The sequence below is a fragment of the Carcharhinus amblyrhynchos genome, chromosome 33, assembly GCF_965287045.1.
Source record: "Carcharhinus amblyrhynchos chromosome 33, sCarAmb.v2.hapA, whole genome shotgun sequence".
Classification (NCBI taxonomy): domain Eukaryota; kingdom Metazoa; phylum Chordata; class Chondrichthyes; order Carcharhiniformes; family Carcharhinidae; genus Carcharhinus; species Carcharhinus amblyrhynchos.
Window position 1 is genome coordinate 1,931,369 of NC_137356.1, and position 20,903 is coordinate 1,952,271.

The window sequence follows — 20,903 nt, forward strand, 5'->3', positions numbered from 1 at the left end:
GGTCCTTTAGAGGATGAGAAAGGGGACCTAGTGGTAGGGGATGGGGAAATGGCTAAGGTATTGAATAACTTTTTTGTTTCTGTCTTCACGGAGGAGGACGTGAATAATTTGCCGGGTGTTAGCGATGGAAAGGTGGTAGGACTGGAGGGTCTCAATGACATTACTGTTACTAGAGAGGCGGTGCTCGACAGACTGGAGGGGCTGATTGTGGACAAGTCCCCAGGACCGGATGGAATGCATCCGAGGGTTCTGAAAGAAATGGCGGAGGTGATAGTGGATGCCTTGGTGGTTATTTTCCAGACGTCGCTGGATTCCGGGGAAGTGCCAGATGATTAGAAAACGGCTAATGTTACGCCGTTGTTTAAGAAGGGTGCCAGGCAAAAGGCGGGGAATTATAGGCCGGTTAGTTTAACGTCTGTGGTAGGTAAAATGTTAGAATCTGTCATTAAGGAGGAAATTGCGAGGCATCTTGAAGGGAATTGCTTGATAGAGCAGACGCAGCACGGTTTCATTAAAGGGAAGTCGTGTCTGACAAATTTACTGGAGTTCTATGAGGATGTGTCTAGGGCGGTGGATAGAGGAGAGCCGGTGGATGTGGTCTTTCTAGATTTTCAGAAGGCGTTTGACAAAGTGCCTCACAAGAGGTTATTGCAGAAGGTCAGGGGACATGGAGTTGGGGGTAGGGTGTTAGCGTGGATAGAGGATTGGTTGTCAAATAGGAGGCAGAGAGTGGGGGTCAACGGGTGCTATTCGGATTGGCGGATGGTGACTAGTGGAGTGCCCCAGGGGTCGGTGCTGGGGCCTCAGCTTTTTACCATTTATATAGATGATCTGGAGGAGGGAACCGAGTGTATGGTGTCGAAATTTGCTGATGACACCAAGATTGGGGGAACAGCAAATTGCGCGGAGGGTGTGGAGAGTCTGCAGAAGGATCTAGATAGGCTGGGCGAATGGGCCAGGAAATGGCAAATGGAATTTAATGTTGGCAAGTGTGAGGTGGTCCACTTTGGTAGGAAGAATGGTAGGAAGGACTATTACTTACGTGGAGAAAAACTGCAGCAGGCAACGGTTCAGAGGGACCTCGGGGTCCTTGTGCATGAGTCGCAAAAACCCAGCTTGCAGGTGCAGCAGGTGGTCAGGAAGGCGAATGGGATGCTGGCCTTCATAGCGAGGGGGATTGCATATAAAAGTAGGGAGGTCTTGCTGCAGCTGTATAGGGCATTGGTGAGGCCGCAGCTGGAGTACTGTGTGCAGTTTTGGGCGCCGCACCTGCGCAAAGATATTTTGGCCTTGGAGGGAGTGCAGAGGAGGTTTACTAGGCTGATACCGGAGTTGAGGGGGTTGAGCTATGAGGAGAGGCTGAATAAACTGGGCTTGTCCTCGTTAGAGTTTAGAAGAATGAGAGGAGATCTCATTGAGACGTATAAGATGATGAATGGGATGGATAGGATAGAGGTGGAAAGACTCTTCCCGCTCAAAAAAGACAATAGGACTAGGGGGCACAGCCTCAAGATAAAAGGGAGGCGGTTTAGAACAGAGTTGAGGAGGAACTTCTTCACTCAAAGGGTGATGAATCTCTGGAATTCTCTGCCCGTTGAAGTGGTGGAGGCTGCCTCGCTAAATATTTTTAAGACGCGGGTTGATGGGTTTTTGATAAGAGAGGGGATTAAGGGTTATGGGGAGAGGGCGGGAAAGTGGAACTGAGCAGCGACAGATCAGCCATGATCTTATTGAATGGCGGGGCAGGCTCGAAGGGCTGGATGGCCTACTCCTGCTCCTATTTCTTATGTTCTTATGTGACACAGTAGGTTAACACCGCTGTCTCACAGCCCCAGGGACCCGAGTTCGATTCCCGGGGACACGGTGACACAGTGGGTTAACACTGCTGTCTCACAGCCCCAGGGACCCGGGTTCGATTCCCGGGGACACGGTGACACAGTGGGTTAACACCGCTGTCTCACAGCGCCAGGGACCCGGGTTCGATTCCCGGGGACACGGTGACACAGTGGGTTAACACCGCTGCCTCACAGTGCCAGGGACCCGGGTTCGATTCCCAGGGGCACGGTGACACAGTGGGTTAACACTGCTGTCTCACAGCGCCAGGGACCCGGGTTCGATTTCCGGGGACACGGTGACACAGTGGGTTAACACTGCTGTCTCACAGCGCCAGGGACCCGGGTTTGATTCCCAGCCTCAGGTCACTGTCTGTGCAGAGTCTGCACATTCTTCCTGGAAACTGTGCTCTGGTTTCCTCCCACAGTCCAAAGGGTTAGGTGGATTGGCCATGCTAAATTGCCCCTTAGTGTGAGGAGGGCTAGCTAGCGTGGGTTACAGAAATAAGCACTGGGTGGGATTGTGGTCTGTGCAGATTCGATAGGCCGAATGGTCTCCTTCTACACTGTATGATTCTATGAGAAGGCCATTTGGCCCATTGAGTCTACACTGTCTCTCTGAAAGAGTATTCTACCTAATCCCACTCCCTTGCATTGTCAGATCTCCTTACAGCCTTGTTCTTTTCCATTTTCTTCATACTCTCTACTAGCACCAGGCTAACTGGGATAGATTTTAAACAGATGTAGCAACTCAAACCTGGGTATCCACAAGGCACTGTGAACCATCAGCAACAGCAGAACTCTATTCATCTACAATCCATAATCTCACAGTGCAGCAAACCCTCACTCTATTATTACCATCAAACTGAGGGAATCAAACCTGGTTCAGTACAGAATGCAGGAGGGCAGTCTGCACTCCTTTCCTTCTCTATGATCGGTATGCTTTGTCTGTATAGCGTGCGAGAAACAATATTTCTCACTGTACATTAATACATATGACAATAATAAATCAAAACAGAAGTAACTCACCTCCTGACTCCCAAAGCCTGTCCACCAGCTACAAGGCACAAGTCAGGAGTGTGATGGGATTTTCTCCACTTGTCTGGGTGGGTGCAGCTCCAACACCATCCAGGACAAAGCAACCCCCGCTAAATTGGCACCTCATTCACAAACCTTCAACATTCACTCTCTCAGTGGCAGCATGTGTAACACCTACAAGATGCCCTACAGCAATTTGTGAAAGAATTTTTAAAAAGGTTTTATCCGTTCACGATTTATAATGCCATTGATATTTGTATAAGATACTGTCCCTCCTTCCCTCCCAGGGAAAAAGAAATAGGCTCTTTGTGGGATGAGGATGACAAAGTGCCAGTGTGGGGAACATACTGCTTCATGTAACTGCAGCCAAAGTAAAAAGTCTTGACAACACCAGGTTTTAGTCCAACTGATTTATTTGATAGTAAACTCACTAGCTTTCGAGGGGTTTCCCTTTTCTTCAGGTGAATGGAGAGTTCTGACCTCAGACAGAGCATATAAAGTACAGACAGTTCAGAGATTACTGATTAGAATGCGAATCTTTACACCTAACCTGCTGTTCAAGACCTGAAGTGGCCGACAATGTGAGTGGAAGGAGCACTGAGCACAGGTTAAAGAGATGTGTATTGTCTCCAGACAGCAGAGTGAGTGAGGTTTTGCAAACCCAGGCAAGTCACGGGGGTTACAGATAGTGCGACATGAACCCAAGATCCCTGTTGAGACCATCCTCATGTGTGCGGAACTTGGCTATCAGTCTCTGTTCAGTGACTCTGCGCTGTCGTGTGTTGCGACGGCCGTCTTGGAGAATGCTTACCCGAAGGTCAGAGGCTGAATGCCCGTGACCACTAAAGTGTTCGCCAACAGGAAGGGAACAGTCTTGCCTGGTGATTGTTGAGCGATGTTCATTCATCCGTTGTTGTAGCATCTGCATGGTCTCCCCAATGTACCATGCTTCGGGACATTCTTTCTTGCAATGTATCAGGTAGACAATGTTGGCTGAGTTGCAAGAGTATTTACCATGTACCTGGTGGATGATGTTCTCACGTGTGATGATGGCATCCGTGTCAATGATCTGGCATGTCTTGCAGAGGTTGCTGTGGCAGGGTTGTGTGGTATTGTGGTCACTGTTCTCCTGAAGGCTGGGTAGTTTGCTGCGGACAATGGTCTGTTTGAGGTTGCGTGGTTGTCTGAAGGCAAGAAATGGGGGTGTGGGGATGGCCCTGGCGAGATGTTCGTCTTCATCAATGATATGTTGAAGACTCCGGAGAAGATGTCGTAGCTTCTCTGCTCCAGGGAAGTACTGGATGATGAAGGGTACTCTGTCCACTGTGTCCTGTGTTTGTCTTCTGAGGAGATCGGTGCGGTTTTTCGCTGTGGTGCATCGGAACAGTCGATCTATGAGTCGAGCGCCATACCCTGTTCTTATGAGGGCATCTTTCAGCGTCTGGAGGTGTCTGTCACTAACCTCCTCATCTGAGCAAATCCTGTGTATACGGAGGGCTTGTCCATAGGGGATGGCTTCTTTAACATGTTTAGGGTGGAAACTGGAGAAGTGGAGCATTGTGAGATTGTCTGTGGGCTTGCGGTACAGTGAGGTGCTGAGGTGACCGTCCTTGATGGAGATGCGTGTGTCCAAGAATGCAACTGATTCTGGGGAATAGTCCATGGTGATTCTGATGGCGGGGTGGAACTTGTTGATGTCATCATATAGTTGTTTCAGTGATTGTTCACCATGAGGCCAAAGGAAGAAAACATCATCGATGTATCTAGTGTATAGCATCGGTTGAAGATTCTGTGCAGTGAAGAAGTCTTGTTCGAACCTGTGCATGAAGATGTTGGCATATTGAGGTGCAAATTTGGTCCCCATGGCTGTTCCGTGTGTCTGGATGAAAAACTGGTTGTTGAAGGTGAAGACATTGTGGTTGAGGATAAAGCGGATGAGTTGTAAAATTGCATCTGGAAACTGGCAGTTGTCAGCATTGAGTACTGAGGCAGTCGCAGCAATGCCATCGTTGTGGGGGATGTTAATGGTAGGAAGGACAATTACTTACGGGGCGAAAAACTGCAGCAGGCGACGGTGCAGAGGGACCTCGGGGTCCTTGTGCATGAGTCGCAAAAACCCAGCCTGCAGGTGCAGCAGGTGGTCAGGAAGGCGAATGGGATGCTGGCCTTCATAGCGAGGGGGATTGAATATAAAAGTAGGGAGGTCTTGCTGCAGCTGTATAGGGCATTGGTGAGGCCGCAGCTGGAGTACTGTGTGCAGTTTTGGGCGCCGCACCTGCGCAAAGATATTTTGGCCTTGGAGGGAGTGCAGACGAGGTTTACTAGGCTGATACCGGAGTTGAGGGGGTTGAGCTATGAGGAGAGGCTGAATAAACTGGGCTTGTACTCGTTAGAGTTTAAAAGAATGAGGGGAGATCTCATTGAGACGTATAAGATGATGAATGGGATGGATAGGATAGAGGTGGAGAGACTCTTCCCGCTCAAAAAAGACAGTAGGACTAGGGGGCACAGCCTCAAGATAAAAGGGGGGCGGTTTAGAACGGAGTTGAGGAGGAACTTCTTCACTCAAAGGGTGGTGAATCTCTGGAATTCTCTGCCCGTTGAAGTGGTGCAGGCTGCCTCGCTAAATATTTTTAAGACGTGGGTTGATGGGTTTTTGATAAGAGAGGGGATTAAGGGTTATGGGGAGAAAGCGGGAAAGTGGAACTGAGCAGCGACAGATCAGCCATGATCTTATTGAATGGCGGGGCAGGCTCGAAGGGCTAGATGGCCTACTCCTGCTCCTATTTCTTATGTTCTTATGTTCTTATGGTGTAGAGCGCCGAGACATCCATTGTGACGAGGAGTGTCCCTGGTTCAACTGCTCCATGTGTGCTGAGTTTCTGTAGGAAGTCCATAGTGTCGCGACAAAAGCTGGGGGTTCTTTGTACAATGGGTTTCAGGATGCCCTCGACGTAGCCCCCACTTCTTGCCTTCAGACAACCACACAACCTCAAACAGACCATTGTTCACAACAAACTACCCAGCCTTCAGGAGAACAGTGACCACAATACCACACAACCCTGCCACAGCAACCTCTGCAAGACATGCCGGATCATCGACACGGATACCATCATCACACGTGAGAACACCATCCACCAGGTACATGGTAAATACTCTTGCAACTCGGCCAACATTGTCTACCTGATACATTGCAAGAAAGGATGTCCCGAAGCATGGTACATTGGGGAGACCATGCAGACGCTACGACAACGGACGAATGAACATCGCTCGACAATCACCAGGCAAGACTGTTCCCTTCCTGTTGGCGAACACTTCAGTGGTCACGGGCATTCAGCCTCTGACCTTCGGGTAAGCATTCTCCAAGGCGGCCTTCACGACACACGACAGCGCAGAGTCGCTGAGCAGAGACTGATAGCCAAGTTCCGCACACATGAGGACGGTCTCAACAGGGATCTTGGGTTCATGTCGCACTATCTGTAACCCCCGTGACTTGCCTGGGTTTGCAAAACCTCACTTACTGTACTGTCTGGAGACAATACACATCTCTTTAACCTGTGATCAGTGCTCCTTCCACTCACATTGTCAGCCACTTCAGGTCTTGAACAGCAGGTTAGGTGTAAGGATTCACATTCTAATCAGTAATCTGTAAACTGTCTGTGCTTTATATGCTCTGTCTGAGGCCAGAACTCTCCATTCACCTGAAGAAGAGGGTAACCTCAAAAGCTAGTGAATTTACTATAAAATAAATCGGTTGGACTAAAACCTGGTGTTGTCAGACTTTTTACTGTGTTTACCCCAGTCCAACACCGGTACATCCACATCATGACAGCAGCCAAAGCCAGATGAATCTGGTCCGCAGCACTTCAGTTAGCTGGAAATATTTTTAAGTAATTAACACCTTCCAGTGAGTTAACTTGTTCAATTTGCGGTGGAAACCGGAAATAACTAAACAATGACTGGCTCTCAGCTCTCATTTCTCCCAGCAGGCAGGGTCTGTCCCAGAATAAAAGGCGCAGTCCGCATAAATCCCCTGTTTGGGACTTTATTTAACGCTCATTGATTCCAGCCCAGTTCGGGGTTTAATATTTCTCTCAAGATTCTGCGCTTGTAACAATCTGACCATGGATTTCAGACTCGCTTCGCGGTTTGGAGATTTCTGCTTTTTTACTTTGCTTTTTACTGTCACAGGTAATTGCATTTTTATTCAGTGTTTATTCAGTCTGTGCTGTTGGGGTTGTTCGCGGTGATACAGCTGGTATAGCAATATCACTGACTGGCAGAGAGTCCTCGCACTGTCTGGGACTGGCCCCACTGAGGCTTGGCTAGTTTTTAAAACGTTTGGTTTTTTAAACTTGGATGGCATCCCTCACATTCCGACTGAAGGCAGGTGAGTTCTCCTCACCTCTTATCCAGTGTCTCATCAAAAATCTCAGCCTGCCGTGGTGTCGGTCCCCACGCTGCCGCTGTGCCGCTTTCCTTTGCTCCGGTTCACCCGGGGGAGTCTCCACACGTTGGGGCACATTTACTGCATGCTGGCTTCACAAGTCTGGTAAGAAGTCTCACAACACCAGGTTAAAGTCCAACAGGTTTATTTGGTAAAAGCCACTAACTTTCAGAGCGCTGCCCCTTCATCAGGTAAGTGGGATTTCTGTTCACAAACAGGGCATATGAAGACACAAACTCAATTTACAAAATAATGGTTGGAGTGTGAGTCTTTACAGGTAATCAAGTTTTAAAGGTACAGACAATGTGAATGGAGAGCGGGTTAAGCACAGGTTAAAGAGATGTGTTTTGACTCCAGACGGGACAGTTAGTGAGATTTTGCAAGCCCAGGCAAGTCGTGGGAGTTACAGACTTGTCCACAAGTCTGACCCATTCAGATTTGGAGTCAGCAGTTTTTAGTAGCGTCAGCCTGGTTGGTGCCATTAACTGTTCAGTCGAGCAAATAACTTCTAATTTTACTGAAATCAGTTGCAAATGAACTATTAAATAAACCAAATTGCCAAAACACCAGGGGAAACTTTTGTTTTAGACAGGAAGTTGTGATGTGGAGAGATCTAGAGATGATGTGGAGATGCCGGTGTTGGACTGGAATAACACAGCAACAAGTCTGACAACACCAGGTTTTAGTCCAACTGATTTATTTGATAGTAAACGCACAAGCTTTCGGGTTAGTCCCTTCGTCAGGTGAATGGAGAGTTCTGGCCTCAGACAGAGCATATAAAGCACAGACAATTCAGAGATTACTGATTAGAATGCGAATCCTTACACCTAACCTGCTGTTCAAGTCCTAAAGTGGCCGATAATGTGAGTGGAAGGAGCACTGATCACAGGTTACAGAGATGTGTATTGTCTCCAGACAGTACAGTAAGTGAGGTTTTGCAAACCCAGGCAAGTCACGGGGGTTACAGATAGTGCGACATGAACCCAAGATCCCTGTTGAGACCGTCCTCATGTGTGCGGAACTTGGCTATCAGTCTCTGGTCAGCGACTCTGTGCTGTCGTGTGTCGTGAAGGCCACCTTGGAGAATGCTTACCCAAAGATCAGAGGCTGAATGCCCGTGACCACTGAAGTGTTCGCCAACAGGAAGGGAACAGTCTTGCCCAGTGTTGTCGAGCGATGTTCATTCATCTGTTGTCATAGCATCTGCATGGTCTCCCCAATGTACCATGCTTTGGGACATCCTTTCTTGCAACGGATGTTCCGAGGCACGGTACATTGGGGAGACATAAGAACATAAGAAATAGGAGCAGGAATAGGCCATCTGGCCCTTGGAGCCTGCCCCGCCATTCAATAAGATCATGGCTGATCTGTCGTGGCTCAGTTCCACATTCCCGCCCTCTCCCCATAACCCTTAATCCCCTCTCTTATCAAAAACCCATCAACCCACGTCTTAAAAATATTTAGCAAGGCAGCCTCCACCACTTCAACGGGCAGAGAATTCCAGAGATTCACCATGCAGACACTACGACAACGGATGAATGAACATCGCTTGACAATCACCAGGCAAGACTGTTCCCTTCCTGTTGGCGAACACTTCAGTGGTCACGGGCATTCAGCCTCTGACCTTCGGGTAAGCGTTCTTCAAGGTGGCCTTCATGACACACGACAGTGCAGAGTCGCTGAGCAGAGACTGATAGCCAAGTTCCGCACACATGAGGACGGTCTCAACAGGGATCTTGGGTTCATGTCGCACTATCTGTAACCCCCGTGACTTGCCTGGGTTTGCAAAACCTCACTCACTGTGCTATCTGGAGACAATACACATCTCTTTAAACTGTGATCAGTGCTCCTTCCACTCATATTGTCGGCCACTTTAGGAATTGAACAGCAGGTTAGGTGTAAAGATTCGCATTCTAATCAGTAATCTGTGAACTGGCTGTGCTTTATATGCTCTGTCTGAGGCCAGAATGCTCCATTCACCTGACGAAGAGTTTAACCTCAAAAGCTTGTGAGTTTACTATCAAATAAATCGGTTGGACTTAAACCTGGTGTTGTCAGACTTCTTACGAGATCTAGAGACACATTCTGAAGGAACTTACCGAGAGAAACAGTGTGTAGTTGATATGCAGAAAGAGCTGGAACAAAGTGAATCTTCCATATTGTCAGCAGGGGGGGATAGCCTCCAGCTGTAAGATTAGGAATTTTTATCAATGTAAATATCTGATTATGTTCATTAGTAAGAAGTCTCACAACACCAGGTTAAAGCCCAACCAGTTTATTTGATAGTAAACTCACTAGCTTTCAGGGTTTGCCCCTTCGTCAGGTGAGTAGAGAGTGAGTGGAGAACTTTCCACTCATGTGACAAAGGTGCAAACCCTGAAAGGTAGTGAGTTTACTATCAAATAAACTGGTTGGACTTTAACCTGGTGTTGTGAGACTTCTTACTGTGTTTACCCCAGCTGGCATCTCCACGTCATGTTCATTAGAACATGAAATACAGGATGAAAGCTGAAAGCACTTGCTGCATTCTCTATGAATCAGACCAGGTTTGGAACCCAGCAGGAGATGCTGAAAGGCCTCTCATCAATTTACTTTTGCAATTTTAATTATCTCATGTATACTCGGTGATATACTGAAGGGGGGCTGCATTATCCAAGAAGCTGATATTAAACTGACACCCTGTCAGGGAAGCAAGACAAGGGAAATAGATATATTTGCCATGAATTTGGAAGAATATGATCAATAAGACACATACAAGAGCAGATCACAAATCTCTCCTGCAGATAATTTCGAGCTAATCCTGAATGATTCAAAGCATCAGACTGAAATGTGAGGTCAGAGTTGAGAAGAGAGTGATAAAATCATTAGCTGAATTTCAGGATCATTGTGCAGCGATGTGAGAAATTGCCTCTACATCTCTGAGAGACAGCAGAGAGTGATCATTGTCCGCTGGAGGAACTTTATCAGCAAAATCAGCATTGAGTTCTTCTTGACGTTTCAGAGTCACGGTGGCGCAGTGGTAGCACTGCTGCCCCACAGCGCCAGGGAACCGGGTTCAATTCCCATGTTGGGTGGAGTCTGCTTGTTCTCCCTGTGTCTGCGTGGGTTTCCTCCGGGTGCTCCGGATTCCTCCCACAGTCTGAAAGACGTGCTGGGTAGGATGCATTGGCCGTGCTAAATTCTGTCTCCATATACCCGAAGAGGCGCCAGAGTGTGGCAACTAGGGGATTTTCACAGTAACTTAATTGCAGTGTTAATATAAGCCTACGTGTGGCACTATCAAATACACTTAAAAAAAAATCTCACCCTGAAATACAAGCCAGGAAGAGAGATGTGATGCTAGAAGATACCGTATATCTGTTATTGCTACAGGAGACAACATAGACAGCTTCAGCAATCAGTCAGTGATATAAATTAGCAAAAACAACAGGACCCCAGCTACACCAGGAAGAACACAGACAACATTGCCTGTGCAGCATGCCAACCAATCACAGCAATGAATCCAAATGTACCAAGTGGAGCATTTTCTTTTGTTGTTTTATAGAGTGTGGGCATCACTCTAGAGGCAACATTTATTGCCAATTCCTAATTGCCCTTGAGAAGGTGTTGGTGAGCTGCCTTCTTGAACACATGGTGTAGGTACAGCCACAGTGCTGTTAGGAAGGGGGTTCCAGGATTTTGACCCAGTAACAGTGAAGGAACAGTCACAGTGGTGTGTAGCTTGGAAGCAAACTTCCAGATGGTGGTGTCCCCATGCATCTGCTGTCCTTGTCCTTCTGGATCATACAGTTCGAGTCAGGAAGGTGTGTTTGGAAGGTGCAGTCGAAGGAGAATTGGTGAATTGCTGCAGTGTATTCTGTAGATGGCACGCCCGGCTGCTATAGTGTGTCATGGTGAAAGGAGTGAATGTTGAAGGTGGTGGATAGGATGCCAATCAAGCAGAGCTGCTTTGTCCTGGATAGTGTTGAGCTTTGTGAGTGCTGTTGGAGCTGCATCCATCCATGAATGTGAAGAGTGTTGTGTCACATTCTTGACTTATGCCTTGTAGATGATGAACTGGCTCTGGGGAGTCAGGAGGTGAGTTACTTGCTACAGGAGTCCCAGCCTCTGACCTGCTCTTGTAGCCTTGGTATTTATATGCTGTCCAGTTCAGTTTCAGGTCCGTGTTGATAGTGGGGTGATTCAGTGAGGGTAATGCCTTTGAAAATGGGAGATGGATTTTGGTACTTGTGTGGTACAGTTGTTCCTTGCAACTTGTCAGCCCCACCTGGAATGTTGCCCAGGTCTTGGTCATGGATTCTAGTGGGAGCATTTCCCATTGACTGCAGTTTGGCTTGCTGATGACACGTCAGTCAAACGCTGCCTTGATGTCAATGGCAGTCACTCTCTCATCTCTTGAATTCAACTTTTTTGTCCATGTTCTCACCAAGAGTTTAATGAGGTCAGGAGTGGAATAGCCCTGTGGAACACAAACGGAGTATCTGTGAGCAGGTTATTATTGTTTAAGAGCTTTTTGACAGCACTGTTAATGACTCCATCACGTTACTGAAGTTCTAGAGTAGCACGATGACTAGACTAATCAAGACAACTTTCGTTAGTTGTTTAATTTTCCACCACCATTCATGACTGGATGTGGCAGGACTACAGAGCTTTGATCTGGTCCATTATTCGTGAGACTGCTGAGCTGTGTCTATCTCATGCTGATTCCTTTGTTTTACACACATGTAGTCCTGTGTTGCAGGTTCAGTAGGTTGACACCTATGCATTGTGCAGCTCCTGGCATGCCCTCCTACACTCTTCTTTGTCTTTTTCCCAGGGTCAAAGGGTCAATTACTCAGAGGCATAGGTTGAAAGTGAGAGCGGGAAAGTTTAAAAGAGACGTAAGAGGCAAGTTTTTCACATAGTGATGAATGCCTCGAACGCACTGCGGGAGGAGGTGGTGGTAGTAGAAGCAGATTCTATAAACAACATTCAAGAGGCATCTGGATAGATACATGAATATGGGTATGCCGGTGTTGGACTGGTGTAAACACACGACACACGACAGCGCAGAGTCGCTGAACAGAGACTGATAGCCAAGTTCCGCACACATGAGGACGGTCTCAACAGGGATCTTGGGTTCATGTCGCACTATCTGTAACCCCCGTGACTTGCCTGGGTTTGCAAAACCTCACTCACTGTGCTGTCTGGAGACAATACACATCTCTGTAACCTGTGCTCAGTGCTCCTTCCACTCACATTATCGGCCACTTCAGGTCTTGAACAGCAGGTTAGGTGTAAGGATTCGCATTCTAATCAGTAATCTCTAAACTGTCTGTGCTTTATATGCTCTGTCTGAGGCCAGAACTCTCCATTCACCTGATGAAGAGACTAACCCCGAAAGCTTGTGAGTTTACTATCAAATAAATCAGTTGGACTTTAACCTGGTGTTGTCAGACTTATTGATGTATGAGAGCAGCAGCCACATGGAGAGCTGTAAGAATTACATTCACTGAAGCTTGAGCATTCTGATTCAAATGTGTGATTATTTTGAACACCTGAGAATGAGAATGAGTGCTATAGAAATGCAAGTCTTTCTTTTAGGAATTTGCTTGTCAGTGTATAAAGACAAAACTCTGCTTGTATTTTTCACTCCATGGCTGTAGCACCCAGCAGCTACTTCTGTCACTGGATCAGTGGAGGAGTGAAGAGCCTCTAAACTTTGTTTCTTGATTTCACAATTCAGAGTTTAATTTTCAGGCCTTTCTCCACCTTGCTTCTTAACTTTGGCCTTCTCTAAATTATCATTTCCTCCTCCTTGTTCAGACCATCTGACTGATATAAAATTCCCACATTCAACAGATCTAAGAAAGCCCACCAATACCTTTACCATCTCAGGAGACTAAGGAAATTTGGCATGTTAGCGACAACTCTCTCCAACTTTTGCAATGCACCAGAGCAAGTGTTCTTTCTGGTTCTGTCGCACTTTGGTGCGGCTCCTGCTCTGCCCAAGACTGTAACGTGCTACAAAGGGTCCTGAAAGAAGCCCAGTCCTATCATTCAAAGCACCCTCTCATCCATTGCTCTGTCTACACTACCCGCTGCCTCGGCAAAGTAGCTAGCATAATTAAGGGTCCCACGCACCTCCGGACATTCTCTCTTCCATCTTCTTCTGTAGGGAAAAAGATACAAAGGTCTGAGGTCATGTTCCAACCGACTCAAGAACAGCTTCTTCCCTGCTACTGTCAGACTTTTGAATGGATCTACCTCATATTAACTTAATCTTTCTCTACACCCTAGCTATGACTGTAACACCACATTCTGCACTCTCTCATATCCTTCTCTGTGAACAGTATGTTTTGTCTGTATAGCGCACAAGAAACATACTTTTTACTGTATGTTAATACATGTGACAATAAGTCAAATCAAGGATCCCTATTCCACTCTCCGCCATTACTCTGGAGGAGGTGATAGAGCAGCACAGGTTTCAGGGCTGAGGAACTGGGCACCATGATGGGAGATATAGCTCAGCAGATATTAACCCTAACAGAGAATTTCAAAGCAGCACAAACCCTGGGAGGACCACAGAAGGGCTCTGTATCAGAAGAGTTCATTTCTCAAAAGGTTTTATTGGCCTTCTCTGTGAAACATTACATAAAGATCTCAAACCCGCTTTTGTTTGTGACACTCACTGTGGCTATAAAATTCACCACTAGCATGAAATTAATTATTTAGACTTTTTTCAAAAGCTACAGGAGAATCTATTATAGGATGGTGAGCAGTAGAGTATGTATTTACCCGGCCAATAAGCAGCACGGTGGCACAGTGGTTAGCACTGCTACCTCCCAGTGCCAGGGATCCGGGTTCGATTCCTGGCTTGGGTCACTGTCTGTGCAGAGACTGCACGTTCTCCCGTGTCTACGTGGGTTTCCTCCAGGTGCTCTGCTTCCTCCCACAGTCCGAAAGACATCTGGTTAGATATATTGGCCGTGCTAAATTCTCCCTCAATATACCTGAACAGGCGCTGGAGTGTGGCAGTAGGAGATTTTCACAGTAACTACATTGCATGGTTAATATAAGTCTACTTGTGACACTAACAAATAACCTTAACTTAAAAACAATACCCTGTAAAGAAAAGAAGACACTTCTTTAGCTTTGTTACATAACCAGACAGCAGAGAGAAAGGGATTCACTGCATTCAAGGGTCTATAGACCATCCTACCAGTGCACTGATGCATACTCTCATCCACAAAAACAGGAAGGAATTCCATGATAACATTTTACAGATGCTCTCTTTCAAATTACTCTCCAGACTAAAACAGGAAATATAAAGCGGCCTGTGCAGCTATCAGACTGATAAATGGAGGAATCGCTGAAATGCTGAAGGCTGGCTTTCAAAGTCTGGGAAACATCATCCCAGGAGTCTGCTCATTTTCTTTGGCTCAAGAAAGATCTGGAGGTTTGGATGAATGATGCTAGCATTCTTCTCCATGGTGCCATGCCTTCTTGCACTCTGGGCACAGATGTCACTTTAAGATAAGAACAAAACAAAGAACAACCCAGCACGGGAAACAGGCCCTTTGGCCCAACGAGCCCACGCCACCGCATCACCCTACACCTACCCCGCCCTGTGTGTATGTGAGTGGAACCCCTAATGTAGCCAGATTCAGGGGAGAATAGTGTCAATTTGTTACACCAATCAGCCTAAGAGCACATCTTTGGGGTGTGGGAGGAAACCGGAGCGCCCGGAGGAAACCCACGCAACCACAGGGAGAATGCGCAAACTCCCACAGACACAGGCCCAAATCCATGTATCTGCACAGCCAGCAGTGCTAGTCACCGAGCTGTTGTGGTGCCCATCTACCAGTCCAGGATCAAGCACACACCGACACGAAGTACTAGGCCACTCCCGGAACCTCCAAGAGCAGCCCACGCACGACCCACCGTGTGCATGCCCCTCGTCTGACAACGAGGTGGACTGACCCTGTGGAATAAAAAGACAAAACATTAACATATAAAACTACATTTCCGGTGTCGTCCCGAGGCTCTGACCCTATTTAATACCCTCTACTATAACCCTCCATCCTTGCTTCACTCATGTGTCTATCTAAGTAAACCTTAAACGAGTCCAACGTTCCTGCCTCCACCACCCTACTCGGTAGTGCGTTCCATACCCCCACGACCCTCTGCGTAAAAAACCTTCCTCTCACATCCAAATTATACCTCTCCCCCCTCACCCTTAGATCGTGACCTCTCGTAATTGTCCCCAATCTAGGGAGCAGCCTATCACTATTGACTCTGTCTATTCCCTTCAGTATTTTATATACTTCTATCATATCCCCCCTTAATCTCCGTCTTTCTAAGGAGAAGAGTCCCAGTTTCTCCAACCTTTCCTCGTAACCCAGCCCCTCCATGCCAGGCAACATCCTGGTAAACCTCCTCTGCACCCTCTCCAGAGTCTCCATGTCCGTCCGGTAGTAAGGTGACCAGAACTGGACGCAGTACTCCAAATGCAGTCTAACCAACGTTCTGTACAACTGAAGCATTAGACGGCAGCTCTTATACTCTATACCCCTTCCTATAAAGGCTAGCATTCCATAAGCTTTCTTCACAACCTTCTCTACCTGTGCCGACACCTTCAGAGAGTTGTGCACCTGCACTCCCAGGTCCCTCTGTATCCCTATACTCTTAATCGGTCTACCTTTTATCACATAACTCCTCCCTGCATTATTCCTTCCAAAATGCATCACCTCGCATTTGTCAGGATTAAATTCCATCTGCCCAATATACCAACCTATCTATATCCTGCTGTGTCACCTGACAGTCCTCCTCAGTATCTGCCAATCCTACCATCTTGGTGTCATCCGCAAATTTGCTGATCACACCACGTACACCCTCTTCCAAGTCGTTTATATATACTACAAAGAGGAGAGGTCCCAGTACTGAGCCCTGCGGCACACCACTGGTCACTGGCCTCCAGCCCGAAAAGGTACCCTCCACAACTACCCTCTGTCTCCTATTGCCCAGCCAGTTCTCAATCCACCTAGCTACCTGACCTCATATCCCATGTGCCTTAACCTTTTCTACCAGCCTACCGTGAGGGACTTTGTCAAACGCCTTACTGAAATCCATATAGATGACATCAACGGCTTGCCCATCGTCAACTGTTTTTGTCACCTCCTCGGAGAACTCCACCAGATTCATAAGGCAAGACCTCCCTCTAACAAAGCCATGTTGCGTATCCCCAATCAGATCGCAACGCTCCAAATGCTCATACATCCTATCCCTAAGAATTTTTTCCAATAATTTTCCTACCACCGATGTTAAACTCACTGGTCTATAATTACCAGGGTTATCCTTACTACCCTTTTTAAATAGCGGTACCACATTAGCTACCCTCCTGTCTTCTGGGACCTCACCTGTGTCCAAAGAAGAGACAAAGAGTCCCAGCAATTTCATCTTTCGCCTCCCTAAGCAGCCTGGGATAAATACCATCAGGCCCCGGAGCTTTATCCGTTTTTATGCTACCTAAAAACCTTAGCACGTCCTCCCTCGTAATGGATATTTCCTTCCACTGATCTACAGCTCCCTCCAAGACACTACACGACACCGATCCCCTCTCCTTCGTGAATACCGACGCAAAGTATTCATTCAGGATCTCACCCATTCCCTCAGTCTCGATACATAGCTCCCCTCCCTTGTCCCTAAGAGGACCAATTTTCCCTCTAACCACTCTCTTGCTCCTAATATAAGAGTAAAATGCCTTAATCCTATCGGTCAAGGCCATTTCATGCCCCCTTTTCGCCCTTCTAACTCCCCTTTTTAGCTCCCTCCTACTCTGTCTATATTCCTCCAGCGCACTCTCCGTTCCCAGTTGTTTCGACCTAACATACGCCTCCCTCTTCTTCCTGACCAAGTCTTCGATACCCCCCGTAATCCACGGCTCCCTAATCCTGCCTTTCCCATCCTTCCTCTTTGCCGGCACATGCCTTTCCTGCAACATTTTCATTTTGCCCTTAAAAACCTCTCACTTACCAACCGTGGACTTGCCAGCTAACAGTCCCTCCCAATCAGTGTCCTGCAGCTCCCTCCTAATCCGGCTATAGCTCGCCTTTCCCCAGTTCAGCACGTTCCCGTTCGGCCGGCACTCGTCCCTTTCCATTTTTATCCTAAAGTAGACGGACTTGTGGTCACTGTTAGCCACATGTTCGCCTACCTCTACCTCAACCACCTGCCCCGGCTCATTACCCAACACTAAATCCAGTATAGCCCCTCCCCTAGTCGGACTAATTACATACTGCTCTAGAGACCCTTCCAAAACACATTTCACAAACTCCTCTCCCTCCGTACCCCCGGCTCTAGGCCCCCCCCCCCAATTCACTCCAGGAAGATTAAAGTCACCCACTACAACCACCCTATTCTTCCTGCACCTATCCAAAATGCCCCTGCAAATGCCTTCCTCCACTGACCTCGGGCTGTTGGGTGGCCTATAGTATACCCCTAGCAACGTAATCTCTCCCTTTTTATTCCTCAACTCCACCCACAGTGACTCAATCCCTATCTCTTCTATATTGTCCTCCCTCTGCACTACTGTGATGTTTTCCTTGACTAACAGTGCCACCCCTCCACCTCTCTTCAACCCTCCTCTGTCACACCTAAAACACTTGTACCCAGGAACATTCAGCTGCCAGTCCTGCCCTTCCCTTAACCATGTCTCCGTTACAGCCACCACATCTAACTGCCTCACAAACATCAAGGCCCTAAGCTCATCCATCTTACCCGTCACACTCCTCACATTGAAACAGACACAGTTCAACCCACCAGTGTCCCTCGGAACCTCCTTCCCCCGGATAATTTTCCTTTCACCCAAACCTACCCTATCACCCAACTCTCTCCCGGCCCCAGTGTCTAATGAGCTATCAGTCACGTCCCCACCCTCCTCCCTATTAGTTTAAACCCTGCCTAAACACACCAGCTAACCTCCCTGCTAAGACATTTGTCCCCCTCCCATTCAAATTTTCCCCATCCCTCCTATACAGTTGCCCTTCTCTCACAAATACCTCCCAGTGGTCTACAAAGGTGAAGCCCTCTACCCTACACCAATCCCTCAACCATGCATTCAGCTGCATGATCTCTTATTCCCAGCCCTGCTGGTACTGGGCAGCAGCCCAGAGAGTGCCACCCTGGAGGTCCTGCTCTTCAGTTTGGACCGCAACTCCCTAAATTGCCTACGTACATCTACCCTACTCCTCCTTCCTACGTCCCTCTCCCCTGCGTGTATTATTACCTCTGCCTGGGTCCCCTCCCCTTTCAAAATTCCCTCTACCCTTTCCGTTATGTCCTGTACCCCTGCTCCAGGGAGGCAGACCACCATCCTGGAGTCATGCCTCTGCCCACAGAACCTCCTGTCGATTCCTTTGACCCTCCCATCCCCTACCACTATCACCTTGCCAGCCCCCTTCTGTCCCTCTAAGTCATTCTGGCCCCCCTGCCTATCCTTTTGTGCCCCTGTTGATGAACCTTGGGGAGCCACTGGGGAGGTCTGAGGACCATGACTATTCTTCTTCCTCTTGACAGTTGTCCACCCATCCTGCTCCTCAGCCCCTGGGACCTCCTTTTGCTCATGGTTCCTAGCCATTAACTCTTCATTTTCCCTGACCAGAAACGCATCCTCTAAACGCCCCTCTAGTTGCCTGACCCGGGCCCTTAACCGCTGCAACTCTAAACACTTAACACAGATGTGGACCCTCGGGAGACGTGACGCCTCGAAGAACTCCCACATGCGGCACCTAACACAGCTTATGTTCCTCCCCATAGCCCCTGCCATGTCCCAACCTCACCTGGGTTTGTGTGTGTCGAAACGCAACCCGGGAAAGATAGAAACTGCAACTCACCTTCTCTAAGCCTGTTCTCGCCTAAACCCAGTGAGCCAAAGCCCTTATAACTCTCACTCAGCTCCCCTCTCACTCAGCTCCCCTCTCACTCAGCTCCCCTCTCACTCAGCTCCCCTCTCACTCAGCTCCCCTCTCACTCAGCTCCCCTCTCACTCTGCTGCCCGCTGTCTATCACTGCCTTCTTTTTATACCCCCTGCTCCCCCTTCCCGACAATCCCCTCGCCAAACTTCCGGTACGGAAGTAAAATACACACACACACAAACCCTGCGAACCGGAAGTGCAGTCAGAAAGTGATTCCAAGTAAATTCAACACTCACCAAAGCCACCAGGTACACTGATCTTACTCGGATTCAGTTTTCTATCCCCACCATATCCCCAAGCCTGTCAAAAGGAGAATTTATTCACTATTGTCCTTGTTCTCAGTGAATTCCAAATTCCTATAATGAGTGTTTTGTTTTGTCGACAGACATTATTGCTGAATTTGAGATGCAGATCGAATCGAACCCCCCAGCTGTGGCATTTGGAGACCCTGTGGTGGTGAACTGCAGTACAACATGTCCTACAGCTACAATAATAACTGAAGGAATAAAAGGAAAGAAAGAATGTAGTGAAAAATGGTGTGCACTTTATTCCTCAAATGTCCAGTCGTGGTCTTTGAAAATGACGTGTGTTGTAAAATGCCAATCAGAGCGTTCCCAACAGGAGATGACTGTGACTGTATACGGTAAGTAACATACAAAAGAAATAGTGGTAAGTAATAAACTTAGGGTTGTACGGGAAGTGTTTGATTCAGGACATTTTAGTATTGCTGTGCTGATAATCTGCAGTGTATTACGAAATTGGATTACACAAAGTGAGGTACTAATCTCAGCTGGGATTATGAAGCACCATCAAATACAGGAGAATGGGTGAAACAGAAGATAGATAAATATCAGTTCATAATGGGGTTATTTATCAAGATGTAGAAATTGGTACCCAGTTGCACCTGTGACATTAAAATACTTCTCATGAATAAATGTTCCCCGTCTCAGTCCATTTCAACAGTTTGGCTTTCAATTTATTAATATTTAAAAGTTGCAAAAAATCATTGCAGCAAATTGAGGGAAAATGTCCACTGAGCAGACTGTGAGCAGAAATTCTTCCTGATGCTCCCACAGACTCTCAAACAAATGAGAAAATCAAAGCAAGTGGGTGTGGAGAGAAGAAATGGATCATCTCTTAGCATCCATCTTAACCTTCTCATGGTCTCAAAAAGGTCAAATAATTACTTACCGATCACTATTGGCATGTGGTGCAGAGTGAGAGTGGAGAAAATACTCGGACTTGGTTTAATGTTACCAGGTATCCAGTTGCTAGAAATCAGAGGGATGAGGTGATGAGGGAATATTTTCAAACAAGAGGGGTGATTCTCTCTCTCAAAATGCTGAATTGTTGGGAAAACTGTTCTAGATCATGACTTGTTTTTCAGTGCAACTTCACACTCGACTCTCTGCACTCTGTGCAATGCAGAGGTCCCAATTGTGAATCTCAGTAAAAATCTGGGGGGGGTGATGTGCTGGAGACTGACAGTTCTGGAAGTCTGTGCGTGCGCAGTGGCCCTGATCTATCAATCTGTCTGCTTGCTGGCCAGCCCGATCACTGGCCAGCCCGATCACTGGCCAGCCCGATCACTGGCCAGCCCGATCACTGGCCAGCCCGATCACTGACCAGCC

General features: G+C 47.5%; 1 protein-coding gene across 1 annotated transcript in view; it reads left to right on the forward strand.

Moving 5' to 3' along the window:
• The first annotated feature begins 6,814 nt into the window (after positions 1 to 6,814).
• Positions 6,815 to 20,903, forward strand: part of LOC145360878 (vascular cell adhesion protein 1-like) — a 142,093-nt gene continuing 128,004 nt past the window's right edge. Inside the window, exons 1-2 of the mRNA XM_080216379.1 lie at positions 6,815 to 7,061; positions 19,658 to 19,915. Of these exons, the coding sequence (XP_080072505.1) occupies positions 6,995 to 7,061; positions 19,658 to 19,915 (325 nt within the window). The 5' untranslated portion in view covers positions 6,815 to 6,994. The remainder of the gene's footprint in view (positions 7,062 to 19,657; positions 19,916 to 20,903) is intronic.